The following is a 16,033-nucleotide window of genomic DNA, read 5'->3' on the forward strand; positions in this document are numbered from 1 at the left end:
AATTTCAGTGGTAGGCAAAGACTTCTTAAACAGGACATTAAAGGGAACTGACCATGAAGGGAAAAATAATGAAATGGATTTCATTAAAATTATTAACTTCTATTCATCAAAAGCCACCACTAAGAGTGAACAGACATGCCACAGAGCAGAAGATATCTGCAGTACATACAGCTGACAAAGAACTCATATTCAGAATACACGAGAACTTCTACAAATCAATAAGAAGTAGACAATCCACTAGAAACAAATGGCAGAAAACCTGAAAAGGTTACTCACAAAAGAGGATGTTCAAATAGACAACAGATGAATGAAAAGAAGTTCAAGTTTATAAGTCATCAAGGAAATGTAGATTAAGACTACAAGGTAAAACTACTGTATACCCACTGGAATGGCTGAAAAGGAAGAGACAAATAATAATCAAATGATGACAAGGATGCAGAGCAACAAGAATTCTTCCACACTGCTGCCTGAAGTATGAAGAAATACTCTTGCTTTTGAAAACAGCTTCACAGTATCTATGAAAACTGATCATATATCTACCCCCTCTGTTTCAGCAATTACACTCCTAGGTAAATACCTCAAAAAAAAGTGTGCATATGTTCACCAAAAAACATGCAAAAGAATGTCATGCTAGCACAATCTGTAACATAAAGCTGGAATCAATTTATGTTCATCAACAGCAGAATGTATAAATTATGGTGTATTTATATAATGGCAGACTACACAGCAAAGGGAATGAAGGAACCATAGCCACATGCAATATGGATAAATTTCACAAACATAATATTGAGCAAAAGAAGGCAGAACCAAAAAGTTAATATTGCATGATTCCATGTTTACACAGTTTAAAGTTAGATAAAATTTATCTGTGGTGTTAAAAGTCATCACAGTTGTTATCCTTTGAGAGGGAGAAGTGCAGTGAGGGGTGGGGGTCTCTTTTGAGGTACTTACTGGTCAAGTTCTTGTTCTCAATTTGGGTGTTACAGAGATGTATTCACTTTGTCAAAAATCAGCAACAGTATCCTTATGATTTGCCTGAATGTATGTCATACTTCAATAACACATTTATTTGAAAAATGCTATGAGATCCAAATATATTCTGCACAATACAAATTCTCTCTCGAATTCTCTACACATAGTTCAGAGGAATTAGCACTCCTCTTTTCCCTAGTTTACCCAAAGCAAAATACTTGAAAATGGGATCTAATCCTAGATAGAGAAAGAAAAATTGTAATTTTTATGGTATAGGACTGTAATAGGCAGAAGACAACAGAAGAAGAAAAGAACTCAGTTACAGGCTAATAAGAATCACATACTTGATTTTCTCTACAAAGGTATACCCCTCTAAGGCTTTAGACTAAATATTCCCAGATTTTTTAAAGGCTTTTCAGATGACAAGGGATCTGTCCCTCACTGCCCTTGTAATTCTCTCTTACGTGCTCTCCAATTTGTGAGCATCCACACCATCACGCAATACTCAAGGCACGGTCTTAACCCCAAAGCACAGCGCTCTAACCAGATACCACACGTTCATGAACACAGTCTAAGAATTCCCAGCATATTGTTGGTTCATTTGGAGGTTAACTAAAACAACCAGATCTTTTTCATAATATAAGTCAGATTTCCTACATCCTGTATTTTTAAAAATTTTACTTTAAAAAAGTTACGTACAGCACTTAGTATTTTCCTTGCTAAATTTAACTTTGTTGGCTTTGGCTTATCACTCAAGCCTACTGAGAGCACTTTGATTCTGTCTTCTATCATCTTAGGTAACTCTCCTAGCTTTGTATAATCTATACATATAATTCATATTTCTTCTATGTATTTATCCAAGTTATTAGTTTAAAAATATGTTGATCCTAAACTGTCAAAGACAGACATCTAGAGGGTGCTGCCAGAATCTTGACTTAAAGCAGCATTTCACAAAGTATGTTTCATGTAATACAACCCAAAATTAGTAAGGGAGATGTTCTGTGATGAGTTTAGGTAATGCTGGGTTACTGCACAATTTCTTAGTCCTTACAATTCTAATGCACATGGTAAGTCTCTAAGAGGGGATTAGAGTATAAAGTGTTTCCCAAACTTACCTGACTTGGAAGCTTTTTTAAAGAAATTTCTTTTCTCATCTTGAGAAATCAGTGTTCCTAGAAAGACATTTTGGGAAAAACTGCTCTAGGGTAATAATGACAGATTAGCCAACATTCTTTGGGCAAGAGATTGTTTTATTAGCTTCAAACCCACCTAACTGCATTATTACCTAACCTACTTCAGCCTCTCCATATTGTCTAAAAGATTATCAAGATACTGTCAATTGCAGCAATAATATCTTGCCAGTCTAACTTATCACAAAGTGAAACAGGACCGAGTAAAGAGGATTTAGCATTAGGATTATTAGTGAGCCATGGATGTTCAGTCTACTGTGAGAATTATGCTCAATAAGAAGCTATGAAGGTGCAGATTTTTTTTTAACTTTCCCATTAAATTGGCTACATTTAAAAAGTTTTGGTAATTAAAAACTAATCTGTAGTTTCCTGGAAAATTCATCTATATGAACCACCTCATTTTCCAGTGATATTTAGTGAAATCTTGCTATGTATTAAGAATGAGTTATTTTAAAAAGTATCACTGAATAATGTATACTACAGAGTCATAATAAAAAGTTCAAAATTTTTAAGGTTTTCATACATTGTCAAAAGAATTTCACATATTTTGAAATCCTTTTGAAAAGGTTATATTTAACTAAAGAGATGGTGTTTATAAATATATACTTAAGTATATAAAAGTCCTTCATCATTTGTGACCTAATTTCAGAACGGGGGGTAGAAGGATGAGAGGCTTTACTTATAAAAGAAAGTATACACTGACAAATCATGTTCAAACGTCACAGTTAAAATTGAGTGAGGCAGTACATTCACATAATGCAGTACCAGTACTGCTAATCCTCCACATTGTCTATTACGGCAGTAGGCCTCAAATGTTGTTGAGATAACTGGCTTCCATTAGCAAGCATGTGATTGGCAGGATGATAAAGTCTTTTCACTCACAGGTCAGCTATTTCCTTTTCTTAGAAGTGGGCAATTCTGATGATCCATCTTTTAGCTACAGTCTCTCATTGAGTCCCAATTCTCTTGCCTTCAGCTTTGATATGGTTCTAACTTTCCTCTTGTATCAGCTCATACTTGTCATCAACTCCTCTATTCAGAACAGCAAATATCAGGAGTTTGACCTCAGGGCAAAGTCCGGGTGGGCAGGTAAAATTTGACCACTGGACCTACTTCCTAATCTTTCATACCCAGCAATTCATGAAGCAGTATCAAATTCAAACTAAAAAACAGAAGCATGACCCCTTATAAGCACTATGAAAAGGGCTCTTTTGCCTTTCTAAGTACGCTTGAAAAGAACTGTCAGCTGCCCTATTAAGACAGAAATGGATCACAGACCAGAAAAAAAAAGAAGGAAAAGTGCAGAAATCCAACTGATATGTAAATAAAAGTGCTAGCACCCTCTTTATGTTTGGTGATATACAACTTCACATAAAAGTGTTAAAATAATATGCTATTAAATATCTTTATGAAGTCAGGAACATAAAAACACTACTGAAACTTTAAGGCACCCTTATTTAAATAATCACTGCTAACTGATACAAAAAAATTGTATCACCTCATATAAGACTTAAAGTTTCAAGACTAATTTTATTTTTGGCCAATTCCCATGCTTGGTATTTCACCACTAAACTGTTTGTAAGCTAATTTGAAAAACAAATATAGGTGAAAAATAACTATTGTCATCAAGTTCTTAAAACCAGGCCTCTGAAATCATAAAATTCAAATTATATCCCAGTAGTCCAGGAGCTAAAGACAAGAATTAGCTGCATCTTCTTGTTTTAGAATACAAAAATACAAGATGGTGTGATTTAATTTTAACATTAATAATCAGGGAAACTAATTTTAAGCCCCCTTTAAGACTAGAAAAATTAGTACATAAAATTAGCTCATCAAAATTTTCTATCCACTACTCACTTCCACTGCATACTAACTATCATACTTTAAAATTATATTTTATATTAATTAGCTATTTCTATGTAAATCTTTTAACAGTTCTTTATATTTATTTCAGAGTTTTAAATGTTTCATAATAGACTTTTTTATTCACTTAAAATCTCTTAAAGAAATTACCTTGATGAAGAAATGTCAATCAGGACTTAATGCCTCTAAGAGCACACACTTGATAAGTAAATTCAACCAAAAAGATTTGAGATGTTTATTAATGTTTATAAGTATGCCTTCATAACAATTCCCTAGTGAGCTATATGCCTATAAAGAGGACTTCTTTGCTGTCAAATGATGATTGTCTTTGAAGGAAGAAAATACCTGGGCTCAGAGATTTAATCTGCTTTGAATGAACCACTTATCTGGACAAATCAAAGAACAGGATCTTTACCAACAGCTTTATAAATTATGTGAACCTATCCACAATCCCACAATCCCATGAGATTACCAACTAGTTAACAGCATAAAAATTCATACAAAACTGAGAAAACAGCACACAATAAATTTCAATTTTTCTGTGAACATATTTATATATGGAGGGGAAGGGTAAAACTCAAGTGGTAGAGCGCATGCCTAGCATGCACAAGGTCCTGGGTTCAATCCCCAGAACCTTCTCTAAAAATAAATAAGTCAGCCTAATTCCCTCCTCCTTCCATGGGAAAAAAAAAAAAAAAAGGTATATATAATAGAAGCTATCTTCAAATCACATACTTTTTGGATGGGAGAACATAATCATGTAAGTGGCCATAACCTAATTTGGAAATGAATATACAGTCAAACCTATTTCCAACTTGCTAAAGGACTCAGTTTTTTATATTAGATCATCTTGTTCAGGGCAATAGGACAGCAACAGAGATAACTCCTTCTTAAGAAAATGGATCTCTCTTCAATAGTAAGAATATCTTCTGGTAATGAAATCAAGTTCAGAATCCACTTTCTTCATTTTCTACTATCTTCCCCAACTTGGTAAAGCTAACCATCTGTAGATCTAGGTCATCCATAATAGTGTTCCTTGTTTGCCACAATACATGAGCACTGATTGTAAGCAGAAATAAATGTGAAAACATTTTATATACTCTGTGCTTTACAGATATAGTTGGGAGACAGGAATGGCTTTTTCAATTTCCTTCCAAACTTGACTTGAAATACCATTTATTTCCACATGATTCACTGTGTTTTAAGTATTCCTAACTAATTTGTGAGTGTTTTGCTTCTCTAAAGGATTGTTAAGCTCCATAAGGATGAAACTATCTCTTATGTTACCTTTGTTTCTATTTCAACCACATCTCCCCTCTCCAAATAATCAGTCCCTAGTATTTCATAAATACTTATTGAACATTGGCTTGGAATTAGCAAAACCAGCTCTGTGTTCAAATATTTACTGAAATCAGAGCTCCTTAAACTGCTCAAATTGGTCCTGTTTCAAACATCACTGTGGAAGAGTCTATTCATACCAATCAATGGTGGAGCCCCATCTTCGGTCATCTCCATCCCCCAAAGGGAATGGGACCATTAATAGACTGATATCACAGTGGCTTTCTTTTAATTCCATCTCCATTTGGTTCTTCTTGCCAAGGGCATCAGTCACTCCTGTTGTCAGTCCTAGCACTCCTGAGCCCTCTAACTTGGATCCACCCCTCCTCCACACTCTTGTGCCTCTCAGCTTTATTAAGCTCCTTAATCCTAGGATTAAGAAAGAAAAAGGAGGAGGAGGGAGGGGGAAGAAAGGAATAAGAAGAAAAATTATGAGGGATATGGAAAAGGGTAATAGGAAGAAAATAAAGAAAATGATAATAGAGAAGTTAAAGAGTAGTAAAAAGAATAGAAGAGATTTTTAAATTATCATACTTGTTACTACACTTAGAGTTATGTGACCAGAAAAGAATTATGTAAATGTGTAATTACCTTTTTAAAATTAGCCTTATCCTTCTTTCTGGAGGCATACAGAAAAATTATAAAAACAGCATTCTTTACCACTGACAACATTTTAAACAAGGGGCTCCTTTCTAGGTTATAATAATTTACATTTAACTTGGATCCTAACATTAAGGTTATACTATCAATTTTCATATGTGACCATGAAATCATTAAGAAATAACTTAAATTTCAAGTACTATTAAGTCAAAGTGTTAAGTTTTTATTTAGTCATGTGTTTGGCAGGTAATGATTAAGTTAAACATTCAACGATAAGAATGCCCCATGAAGTTGAGAAACTGAATGGATATAGGCTCAGAGAGGAGGACCAAATACATAGCTATTAAAGAAGCAATTTTCTAAAGAAAAGTTGTTTCAAGGCAAGCAAGCATTCCTGCAGCATTAAAAAAAAAAAATAGGCAAGATGCAGAAGGTAACAAATGAGAAGTACATTATTACACCTTACTTGTCTGAGGTCAATGAATGCTAGCTGCAGGGTATCCCCCTGGAATCCTGGCACAGGCTCAGAGCTGGCAAACACTATTGAAAAAAAAAAGAATAAAAACAAGATTGCAAAATATACAAGGGTTTAACTGCTAAATTAATTTCTACTCATTACAAGTATAATATTTACAAGTAATCATTTCAAATAAAGACTATTTAAACCTTCTATTTTCCCTACTGAGAAATGTTCTCCACACCCATTACCACAAATATTTTAATAATTTTAAACTTCCAATCTGCCGTTTAATTACTGTAATCCTTAATTACAATAAATTTTGAATGGTTATCCTACAAAAGTTCAAGAGTAGTAATATACTTCAATCAAGAAAAGTTTTCTGACTCTTTTTAGCCTTAGGTGAATGATTATAGAAGCATTTTGAAACTATACCAATTGCATGGCTGTCAACATACTTCAAAACATCTGCTTTGTTACAGAATATGCTCTATAGAAATCCTACTTATAGCTAACAGCAATAATAGACAGTCATGTAAGAAGTCAGCTTTACCTGCAGACAACAGGTAAAATGTTCCAAGTAGCAAAATGAGGATGAGGCAGGAATGTCTTCTCATTTCTTTCAATTTTTTTTTCCATAACAGAATCCCACCTCTTTAAAAACTAAAATATCTTAAGACAAAATATATTTCTTAAGATTTCTTAAGACAGATTTCTTAATAGGTTAAAACAAAAAATATTTTGAAAGATTTTTTTCAACTTTTTTGTACTTAAAAAATTTAACACAAGTAACAATCTGAAGACAATCTGAACACTAGTTATTTTGAAAATGAAAGCCTTGTGGCTCATAAAAAAAGACCCTATCATTTTACACACAAGTTTCTCTGATACAAATAAGAATGCCTGCCACCACTCTCACTCCTCATTAATATATGAGTTTTCTTAGAGAATATTATAGACTTTCCACTTTTGAATTTATCTGAGGCAGTATTTTAGAAACCTTAAATTTTCAGCTATAGGCTGCAAATCTTGGAATAACAAAACAGACCTTGGAATAACAAAACAGACCTTGGAATAACAAAAATAAGTTTAGTGTATTAAGTGTGAAATATACTTTAGCAAGGCTCAAAAGCAACAATTAAAAACAATAAATACATGAGAGCCTAGCACAGCTTTATTTATTTGGCATGTTTGGGGAATGAAGAGTTCAAATTAAGTTTTGTTATTGATGTTTTTAAGATGATAATTTTTGCTTTAAGCATCAAAACTTTCTAAACACTTCTTTTTATTGAGCTATAGTCATTTTCCAAAACTTTTTAAAAATCATAACATTTTTAATAAAATTTTAAACTGCATCATAATACTTTCCTTGTCTTTTTTTTTTTTAGTATACAAAATACTACATAAATTTTTTTGATTCTTTCCATTGATCACCATTAAGAAGACTTTCTATTCTGCACAATAAATTCCCAGGGCTGCTACGTTAACAGCTGTTTTCTGTTACATTACATAGCTCAGAATGCTGTGCTGAGTTCTTGTGTCTAGCTTTTATAACTGTTCTGCCTTCTCTCTTGCAGTTTTAATGTAACTTCTTACTTTCTGCTTTCTCACTCATCTCTTACTATGTTATCTTTAATCTTCTTGAATGGTAAGTCAGCTAATAAATTACTTGAATTGTGTCTAAAGAGCAAATACAGCCTGAGCAAGGTCCTCTCCCACAAGTAAGGTGACTGAGTATCTTTTAGTTACTTAGAGTTACACCATTTCCCCCCCTTACTTCCTGATTCTCTGCTAGGCACTGGGTAGTTATGGCCATTAGATAGGTGACTGCATTCACCTTTCTTAGTCCTCCTATTTCCAGAAAACTAAGATTCATTGAGCAAATCTAACCATACTTTTCATTATTTAGTGTAATTTACTCACATCACTGTCTTTTCATACAATGAAAAGTGGAATACTTTCATATTGGGGCATCTCTATCACCTCCTATCATGGCCCAGATAACTGAGTTGCTTTTCTCTAGTAACATCAGATCTTAAATGAAAAAAAACAAGCAAAATTCTAATAGCTTAAAAATAAAGGCTTTTTTTTCCATCTAAAAAATACTTCTCTTAAGACTATCCAGCATATTGTGGGCTTTTTTGGCCAGTCTTAAGCTACTGTTTCCAAGTAACAGTTAACTATGACTGTCTAGTGGTCTCCAACCAAGGCTGTAAATGTTAGCTCAGCTTCACCACCACATATACATATACAGACACACATAAATAAATACTTCCTATAACACAGAGAGACTTACTTTATACATCAGGCATAAAAATCAGCTCAATTTCAACTATACTTCAATTATTATCTATTTAATCTCCCAGAATTTTTCTGCACTGAAAATATTCTATCATTTTTCTTCCCCTTCTCAATTCCTGTGTAAGATACTATAGTTTAATAAGCCCCGTTGCCTGGCATTAAACCAAAGAGCTTAGTGTCAAAATTATAATAGTACCATAAATTTATACAGTACTTTATAGCTTACAAAGCACTTTCTCATATACCATCTTCTTTGATCATCACAATAACTTATCTGAATAAACAGCAGATGATGGATCACAAAATCTTGCAGCTAGAAGAGACACCCCTCTGAAATAGCTCCAAAAGTCCCCTGAGGCTCAGTTTAAGTCACCCAGTTCTTCATTTTATACGGCAGAAAAATTAAAAGTGAAGTGATTTGCCCAAGATCACAGAGCTAATTCAGATTTCCTGACATTCAAATCATCGATCCAGAATCTGATTAAGTATTCAGCCTCTCATCTTTTATCTCATCTCTCCTAAGAACCTAACCAACATGGAAGTGAAACTCACTAGTTTATAGCTCTCAGGTCCTTTTCGCAAATGTTTTTTAGGGATAGGAGGTTTCATATTTTTCCTTTTACTTCTTTAAAACTCAAATGCAGTCAATTCTGTTCTTTCTAACTTCTAAAATATCTTGAGTCTGAATCTGTCTCTACCTTAGTTTAAGCTATCATCATTTCTTGCTTGGATTACTGAAATATACACTCTTATCTGATCTCTCTGCTTCTTGTGTGCCGCATCTCTACTCACTTCTTCCAGTATAATTTACATAAGATGTAAATATGATTTGTGTCACTTCATAGTTTAACATCTTTCAATGGTTCCCCACCACCTTCACAATAAAGCAAGACAAATAAGGTCCTTTATAACCTGGTCTTTGTCTATCTCTCTAGCCTCATCTCTTAACCACATCTCTAGGGGCACCTAAAACTCCTTCCATTCCAAACTACCTGCACTTCCCTGTATATGCCACAGACTCTTTCCACAGTACCTTTGATCCTTCTGCTTGGAGCATCCTTCCTCTCCTTTTCTACTGGGTAACTCTTACTTATCCTTCCATTCAGTCACCATCTTCCATGAAAGACTTCCATTACCCTACAGGGTGGGTTAGGTTCCTCCTCTGGGATCTCACTGCAACTCCTATGCACAGCCTAACTACATTACCCATTTTGCTATCTTATAATTGTTTATCTGTCTGGGTCTTCCTACCAGACCATGAACTCCCTGATGGTAATACACTTCCATTTTTACATCCCTATCACCTAGTACAATGCCTGATACATAATGAGTAGTCAATGAAAGTTTCTTAAATGAATGAAGGAAAACTGAACAAATAAATTCTAAGGGGATGTCATCCAGTCCTGGTAAGTGATACATTACCTAGCTTACTGATTAGATCTAGAATGATGCTGTCCAACAGAACTTTCTTCAATAATACAAATGTTCTATGTCTGAGCTGAACTCAATTTTTAGTTTTATTTAATTTTAACAGTCACATATTACTACTGGACAGTGGAAATCTAGAACATTCTGTGCATGTTTAGTGTATTTATTTCAAAATAATTGAGGGTGGGTGAGAATACTCCAAATGTTTCCTTCAGCTAAAACTAAATTGTGACTTCTTCCACTAAATAAGAAGCTCATGGGAAGTAGGATTTTTTTTTCACCTTTATATATGCCATGCTTGGTATATAAGAAATATTCAGTGAATGTTTTGAATGAATGAATAATAATACAAATAACATATATATATTTCTTCTTATTTTTCGCTAGAACATGAAACTTAATAATAACAAATGATTCCAAGTTTTAAAATACTTTAAAGATTAGAGACGGAGGTGTCATCTTACTCGGAAGGTAAAAACTTTGTTATATCTGCCTAACTGGGAAGATATGGTTGAATTAATTTAAATGAAATTGAAAGCAAAAAATAATACATGCTGCGTAAGCTGTGTATTATAATGATAAAAAAATCTTCCAAACTGGCAATCTATGAAGTTTTAAGAAAATAAATACACAGTATCTGTAGGTAAAAATGCAAATTACTTGTAAATATAACAAAACTTTAAGAAGGAAAATAGGCCCTTCCTGCCCTTGGGATCTATGCACAGATGTACAGGGCTTGTATCGGGGGAATGAAGATGGCTAAGAAGTTAGGCTGTAAGTATTTATTCTGGTATGAAAATATAAACCTCCGAAATTTAATGCAGAGGGAGTAAGTTCTTGAACAATCTTGTCCTAGGCAGACAGTTAGTTACCTTTCCTGTAAGGTAGAGAATGTGGATTATTTGGAAAACATCTACACAGGGTAGGAACAACTACCATGGGCTAGGGGGGCAGGAGAAGAAAGAGTATCTATGGAGCCATAAGAGCAATTGACCAAAAGATAGACAAAAGATTGAAAAGGAGAGTGAGGAGGGTGAGGAGGCTAGGCCAAATAAAGTCTCAGGACTTCACTTGTGGATAACAAGGCAAGGACATATAAAATGGAGTAATTCTGAAACGAAATAGATGACTAAATACAAACACCAATAGTATGCATACTGAAGATATTTCTCATAATTCCATTTCTTTCTAGATCTGAAGATTTAAAGTAGCCAGTTAGAACCCAGATTTTGGCCAGGCAACGTATTCTATGTGGACCAGATGCGTCATTAGAAGGGATGACGGAGAGCACCATCTAGTGGTCTTGCTGGTGGTGAAGAATTCAGACCTGGGAGTCAGGGGTCTTGTTAGACTTCTTTATGCTTACACTTTGTTACAAGTGACTGGCAGCAGGGGAATGGAAGCCCCGAGGACCAACTGCCTCTCTATATTCATCACCCCACTCTTATATAACGTAGTATCCTGCTCCCTTTCTTGAAAAAGGGGCAAAGTAGCCTCAATCTGATACCGTAAATGTCATTAAAACCAGGAACAAATTCAAGTAGGCAGGTAGTATAATAGTATACAGCTTACTTTTTAAAAAAGATATTGGAAAGGGGAAGGTATAGCTCAGTGGTAGAGTGGGTGCTTAACATGTACGAGGTCCAGGGTTCAATCCCCAGTACCTCCACTTAAAAAATAAATAAATAACATTTTAAAAAAGATACTGACATATCCTCTGAAACTATCCACATGGTTTTCCTTGAATCCTTTTATTTTGGGGTTTGGATCTTTTTAAAGGCTAGAATTAGAGACCCTGAAGTCAGCCATATACATACAAAAAAAAATCTGTAGAGACTTCTTTTTTTGAGGTGGACCAAGTCTTTATCCAAATGAAAAAAGACCGAGGCCTTCAAACCCAGATACTCACCTATTCCTCAATAACTCTCCACTGAGAGAGGTACCAGTGCTTTTCAACCTAGAGCTTTTTTAGTGCCTATGAACTTAGGATGTTAAACTCTTAGGAACTAATAATCTCAGTTAGGTATTTTGTGTAGAATACATGAAAAAGTACATTCTAGACCTATTTTGGGTACTTCAAATATTTCTGATTGCCTCATGCTTTGGAAACGTTCTGTTATTTGGTTAGAGATGTGAAGGATTTCTGAGATACCTCAGAAACTTAAGAGGACACGTTTATCTTTTCCTCTGTACAGTTGCATTTGAAAGATACCTTATATTGAGACCCAATGTATAATAGGTGTTTAATAAAACAAAAGCACATACACAGATTTAGAACATCAGCTTCATGCCAAGCTTGGCAAATGCTCTTCCAACTAAGTGCTTTCTCTTGAACTTATACAAAATCTGTAATGGGATCAAAGGTTCAATGCAGCTTTCAGAGGGGCTACATTTGCAATTCCAAATGGATGCCTTCCTGACTTCTCCAACCAAGTAGTTACAGAAGTATTATTGGTTATGGTCAAGTGAACCAAAAATATCCACTTCATTTATGCATAGAGCCAATCTATACAACTTTTTATGTAAATTACGTCTACTTAGCCTCTCTCACACTTTTCTTTTTGGAATTTAACAACTTACAATCATATTTATTAGTGCAGTTGTATAATGAATGCCTCTTCACTGAGCCTAAACTCCAAGCAAGTTAGGACCTTTTCTGTTTTGTTTACCACTGTATCCTCTAAATGCCAAGCACATAATAGATATGAAGGAATTAACGTACGACTCCAAAGTCCTACACTCTTCTTTGCCTTAAATTTTACTACCTCTGAATCCTAGAATTAGGATTTATCTTGGAATTTATCAATTTCAAATCTCGTATTTCACAGGAAAAATAAAGGCCTCTCAACTGTTAAATGGTTTGTCCAAAGCCACTTGCCCAAATACAGGAAGAGCCAGCACTAGAACACGGTCTGATGTGCTCAGACCATCTTAAGACTAATTTGAAAGCACTTATGAAAAATATTCTATATAAGTTCACATGATTCCACATCCCTGAACTCAGACATTTTATTAATATGGGTTTAAAAAGAACAACAGTAGAAAAAGATTCAAAGAAAAATGACCAGAAGGGGAGTGAAAATAATTCCACAAGAAAACATTAAAAAATTATAACTGTTTCGCTCAGAATGGATGAAGTTAAACAATCATCAAATATGTGAAGAATTTTTATAAATGATAAGTTACGTCTATACTAAGTCAAATGGTCTTGAGTTCAAGTACAGCAGCATCAAGGGGTGGGTATGGCTCAGTGGTGGGGCACATGCTTAGCATGCACAAGGTCCTGGGTTCAATCTCCAGTACCTCCATTGAAAAAAAGTACAGCAGCATCCACTGGCCTTCACTTCTTGATAACAAATGTAGGAGAACTCTAGAAAAGACAAATGCAGATTACAGAAACTTCTTGATTTGTTCATTTGTTCCTTTATTCAACAAATATGCTATGAGCATAGCATTCTGCAGGGTGCCTACAATTACTGAACCCAGGACCTCGTGCATGCTAAGCCTGCACTCTACCACTGAGCTATATCCACCCTCCCATAATCTATGTTGAATTTAACTACCTATGCTAGGTGATTAAATCTCCTCTTCCCTCTCTCCTCTTCCCATTCCTCTCTTCTTTTCTCTTTCTTTTTCTCCCTCTTCAACCATCCATTCTAACCATGGGATGCATTCTTGGGTCTCTTCTACTGTGTGATTCTCTGATTCTATTCACCTAAATCGTTATCAGTTCACTCATTCACTAACTTTTATTCCCTCCTCCAAAATGTCTGGAATCCATCCTCTTCTTTTCATTTTCATTCCCAAAGTCAAGCTCTTTCTATCCTTCACAGGAAAAAGTTCAATAGTCTTTTAACAGGTCTTCCTACTTGCAGTCTCTCTCTAACTTCAGCTCAATTTCCGTATGACACAGAGTTAACTTAATAAAACACAGATTTCATCATGTCATTGTCCTGATTTAAAAGCTTCAATGGATCTCTATGGCTTACTAAATAAAGTCCAAGCATTCAGAAGTCTAACTTTTTTCAGTCATATCTTTCAATATTTTCAATCATGCATCTTGTAGTCTAGCCACACAAGACTGTTTGAAGATTCCCTTAGCAGTCTCTCATCACAGTGCTTTTGCTTATGCCATTCCCTCTGCTCAGAACACCCTTCCTTGATTTTGGTGAAATCTTACTCATCTGTTAAGATCCTCAAATTTCACTTCTATGACAACCTTCTCAACCCTATGGCATGTAGAATTAATTGCTCCTTCTTTACAAGTAATATATATGTCTATAAATAATTTATGTTCTATTATAGTTATTTACTTGTCTGTTTCCTCCCTACCCAAAATGTGAGACCTTAGAAGCCTGATTCATCTTTGATTTCCCAGTATATAACAGGTAATAGGTTCCTGTTAAACATTTGAATAAATGAATCTTCCTACAAATCAGCTGAGTCTCAATGGGAAAAACATTCAGTTATAGACTGAATTTTTTTTCTTTGTTTTGTTTTGGGGGGGAGGTAATTAGGTTTATTTATTCATTCATTTATTTTAATGGCGGTACTGGGGACTGAACTCAGGACCTTGTGCATGCTGAGCACGTGCTCTACTACTGAGCTACACCCTCCCCCTGAAATTTTATTTTATTTATTTTTAACTTTTATTTTTTGATGGGGAGGAAGTAATCAGTTTTATTTATTTATTTTAACAGAGGTACTGGTGATTGAATCCAGGACCTTGTGCATACAAAGCACACGCTCTACCACTGAGCTATACCCTCCCTGTAGAATGAAACTGTAGATCAAGGCAGTTTAACTTGTAAGTATGTGTGTCACAAGGAATACCAAAGAAAAGGGCACAAACACATTGTTTGATAAAACAAGTGAGTACATAAATGGATCAGTTCTAATCTTTCTTTCACCTAATTCTTTCACCACCAGAAAAACAAAAACAAGCAAAAACTAAAAACATGGAGCTGAATAATATGAGAAATGAAATTATTTCTAACTTTCTACCTCTCCTACTTCAGCTGGTTGTGCTATTTGTTTCCACCTGCAGACTGACATTCAAGGCACAGGAAATATATGTAACATTTTTTACAAAGTAATGAGGATGGAAAAATAATCACAAAAATACAAGGAAAACTTAACTCAGAATAAAGTCCATTCATGATGCTTATATTTCATGCTCACCTCTTATTGCTTAAATTCTTTGACTTAAGCCTCTTTTGAGATGCCAAGGATTTTGGGTGGTTCATGGTATCTAGTTCCTGATCTCTGCTACCTAACTTTCTTGGACTCTGGATCTCTTACTAGTGTGAAACTAGACTAGTAGGATTTTATGTTAATCCCAGAACTAGTCACAAACTTTAAGTAATGGTTTCTGAGCCTCTTGAAGGGAAAGTAACTACTATGAGTCAATCTGGATTTATGAAGAATCAGAGTAGTATTATCTTCTTTCAAAACTGAAAGTATTTAGACTGGTAGATGAGGAAAATTCAATGGTCATGTAGTCTCCCTATATACCAGCAGTAAGGCATCAGACAAAGTTGCTCATAACTCTGAATTATGATTTAGATTCAAACTATGAGTTAGATTCAATTAGGGAATTAGCAACTGGCTGAAAAAAATCTTAAGATATCCAAAATTCTGAATAATGGGTCTAACTCAATATGAACATATAGATCCATTTAATGCCATGGTTCGCAAACTTTACTGTACATTAACATCACTTGAAGAGCGTATTTAAAGAGAAACTGCTGTGTCCCATGCCCAGCATTCCCAGCTCAATAGGTAGAGCCCAAGAATTCACACTTCTAACAAGTTCCCAGGTGATACTATTGCTGCTCATCTGGGAACCACGTTTTGAGAACCATGATGTCCTATATATCAAGAT

The 16,033-nt window shown here is 34.7% G+C and overlaps 1 protein-coding gene and 1 non-coding gene across 3 annotated transcripts in view; both read right to left on the reverse strand.

Annotated features, from left to right (window-relative positions):
• The window catches only part of EXOC6 (exocyst complex component 6), a 169,221-nt gene that overhangs the window by 24,877 nt on the left and 128,311 nt on the right, over positions 1 to 16,033 (reverse strand). For both annotated transcript variants that reach the window (XM_032491312.1, XM_032491313.1), the window contains exon 20: positions 6,430 to 6,503. In XM_032491312.1, coding sequence (XP_032347203.1) covers positions 6,430 to 6,503 — 74 coding nt within the window. The remainder of the gene's footprint in view (positions 1 to 6,429; positions 6,504 to 16,033) is intronic.
• TRNAT-UGU lies at positions 14,847 to 14,918 on the reverse strand. The gene has a single exon. It is a non-coding gene; the product is annotated as a tRNA-Thr (tRNA).

The sequence above is a fragment of the Camelus ferus genome, chromosome 11 (genome assembly GCF_009834535.1).
Source record: "Camelus ferus isolate YT-003-E chromosome 11, BCGSAC_Cfer_1.0, whole genome shotgun sequence".
Taxonomy (NCBI): domain Eukaryota; kingdom Metazoa; phylum Chordata; class Mammalia; order Artiodactyla; family Camelidae; genus Camelus; species Camelus ferus.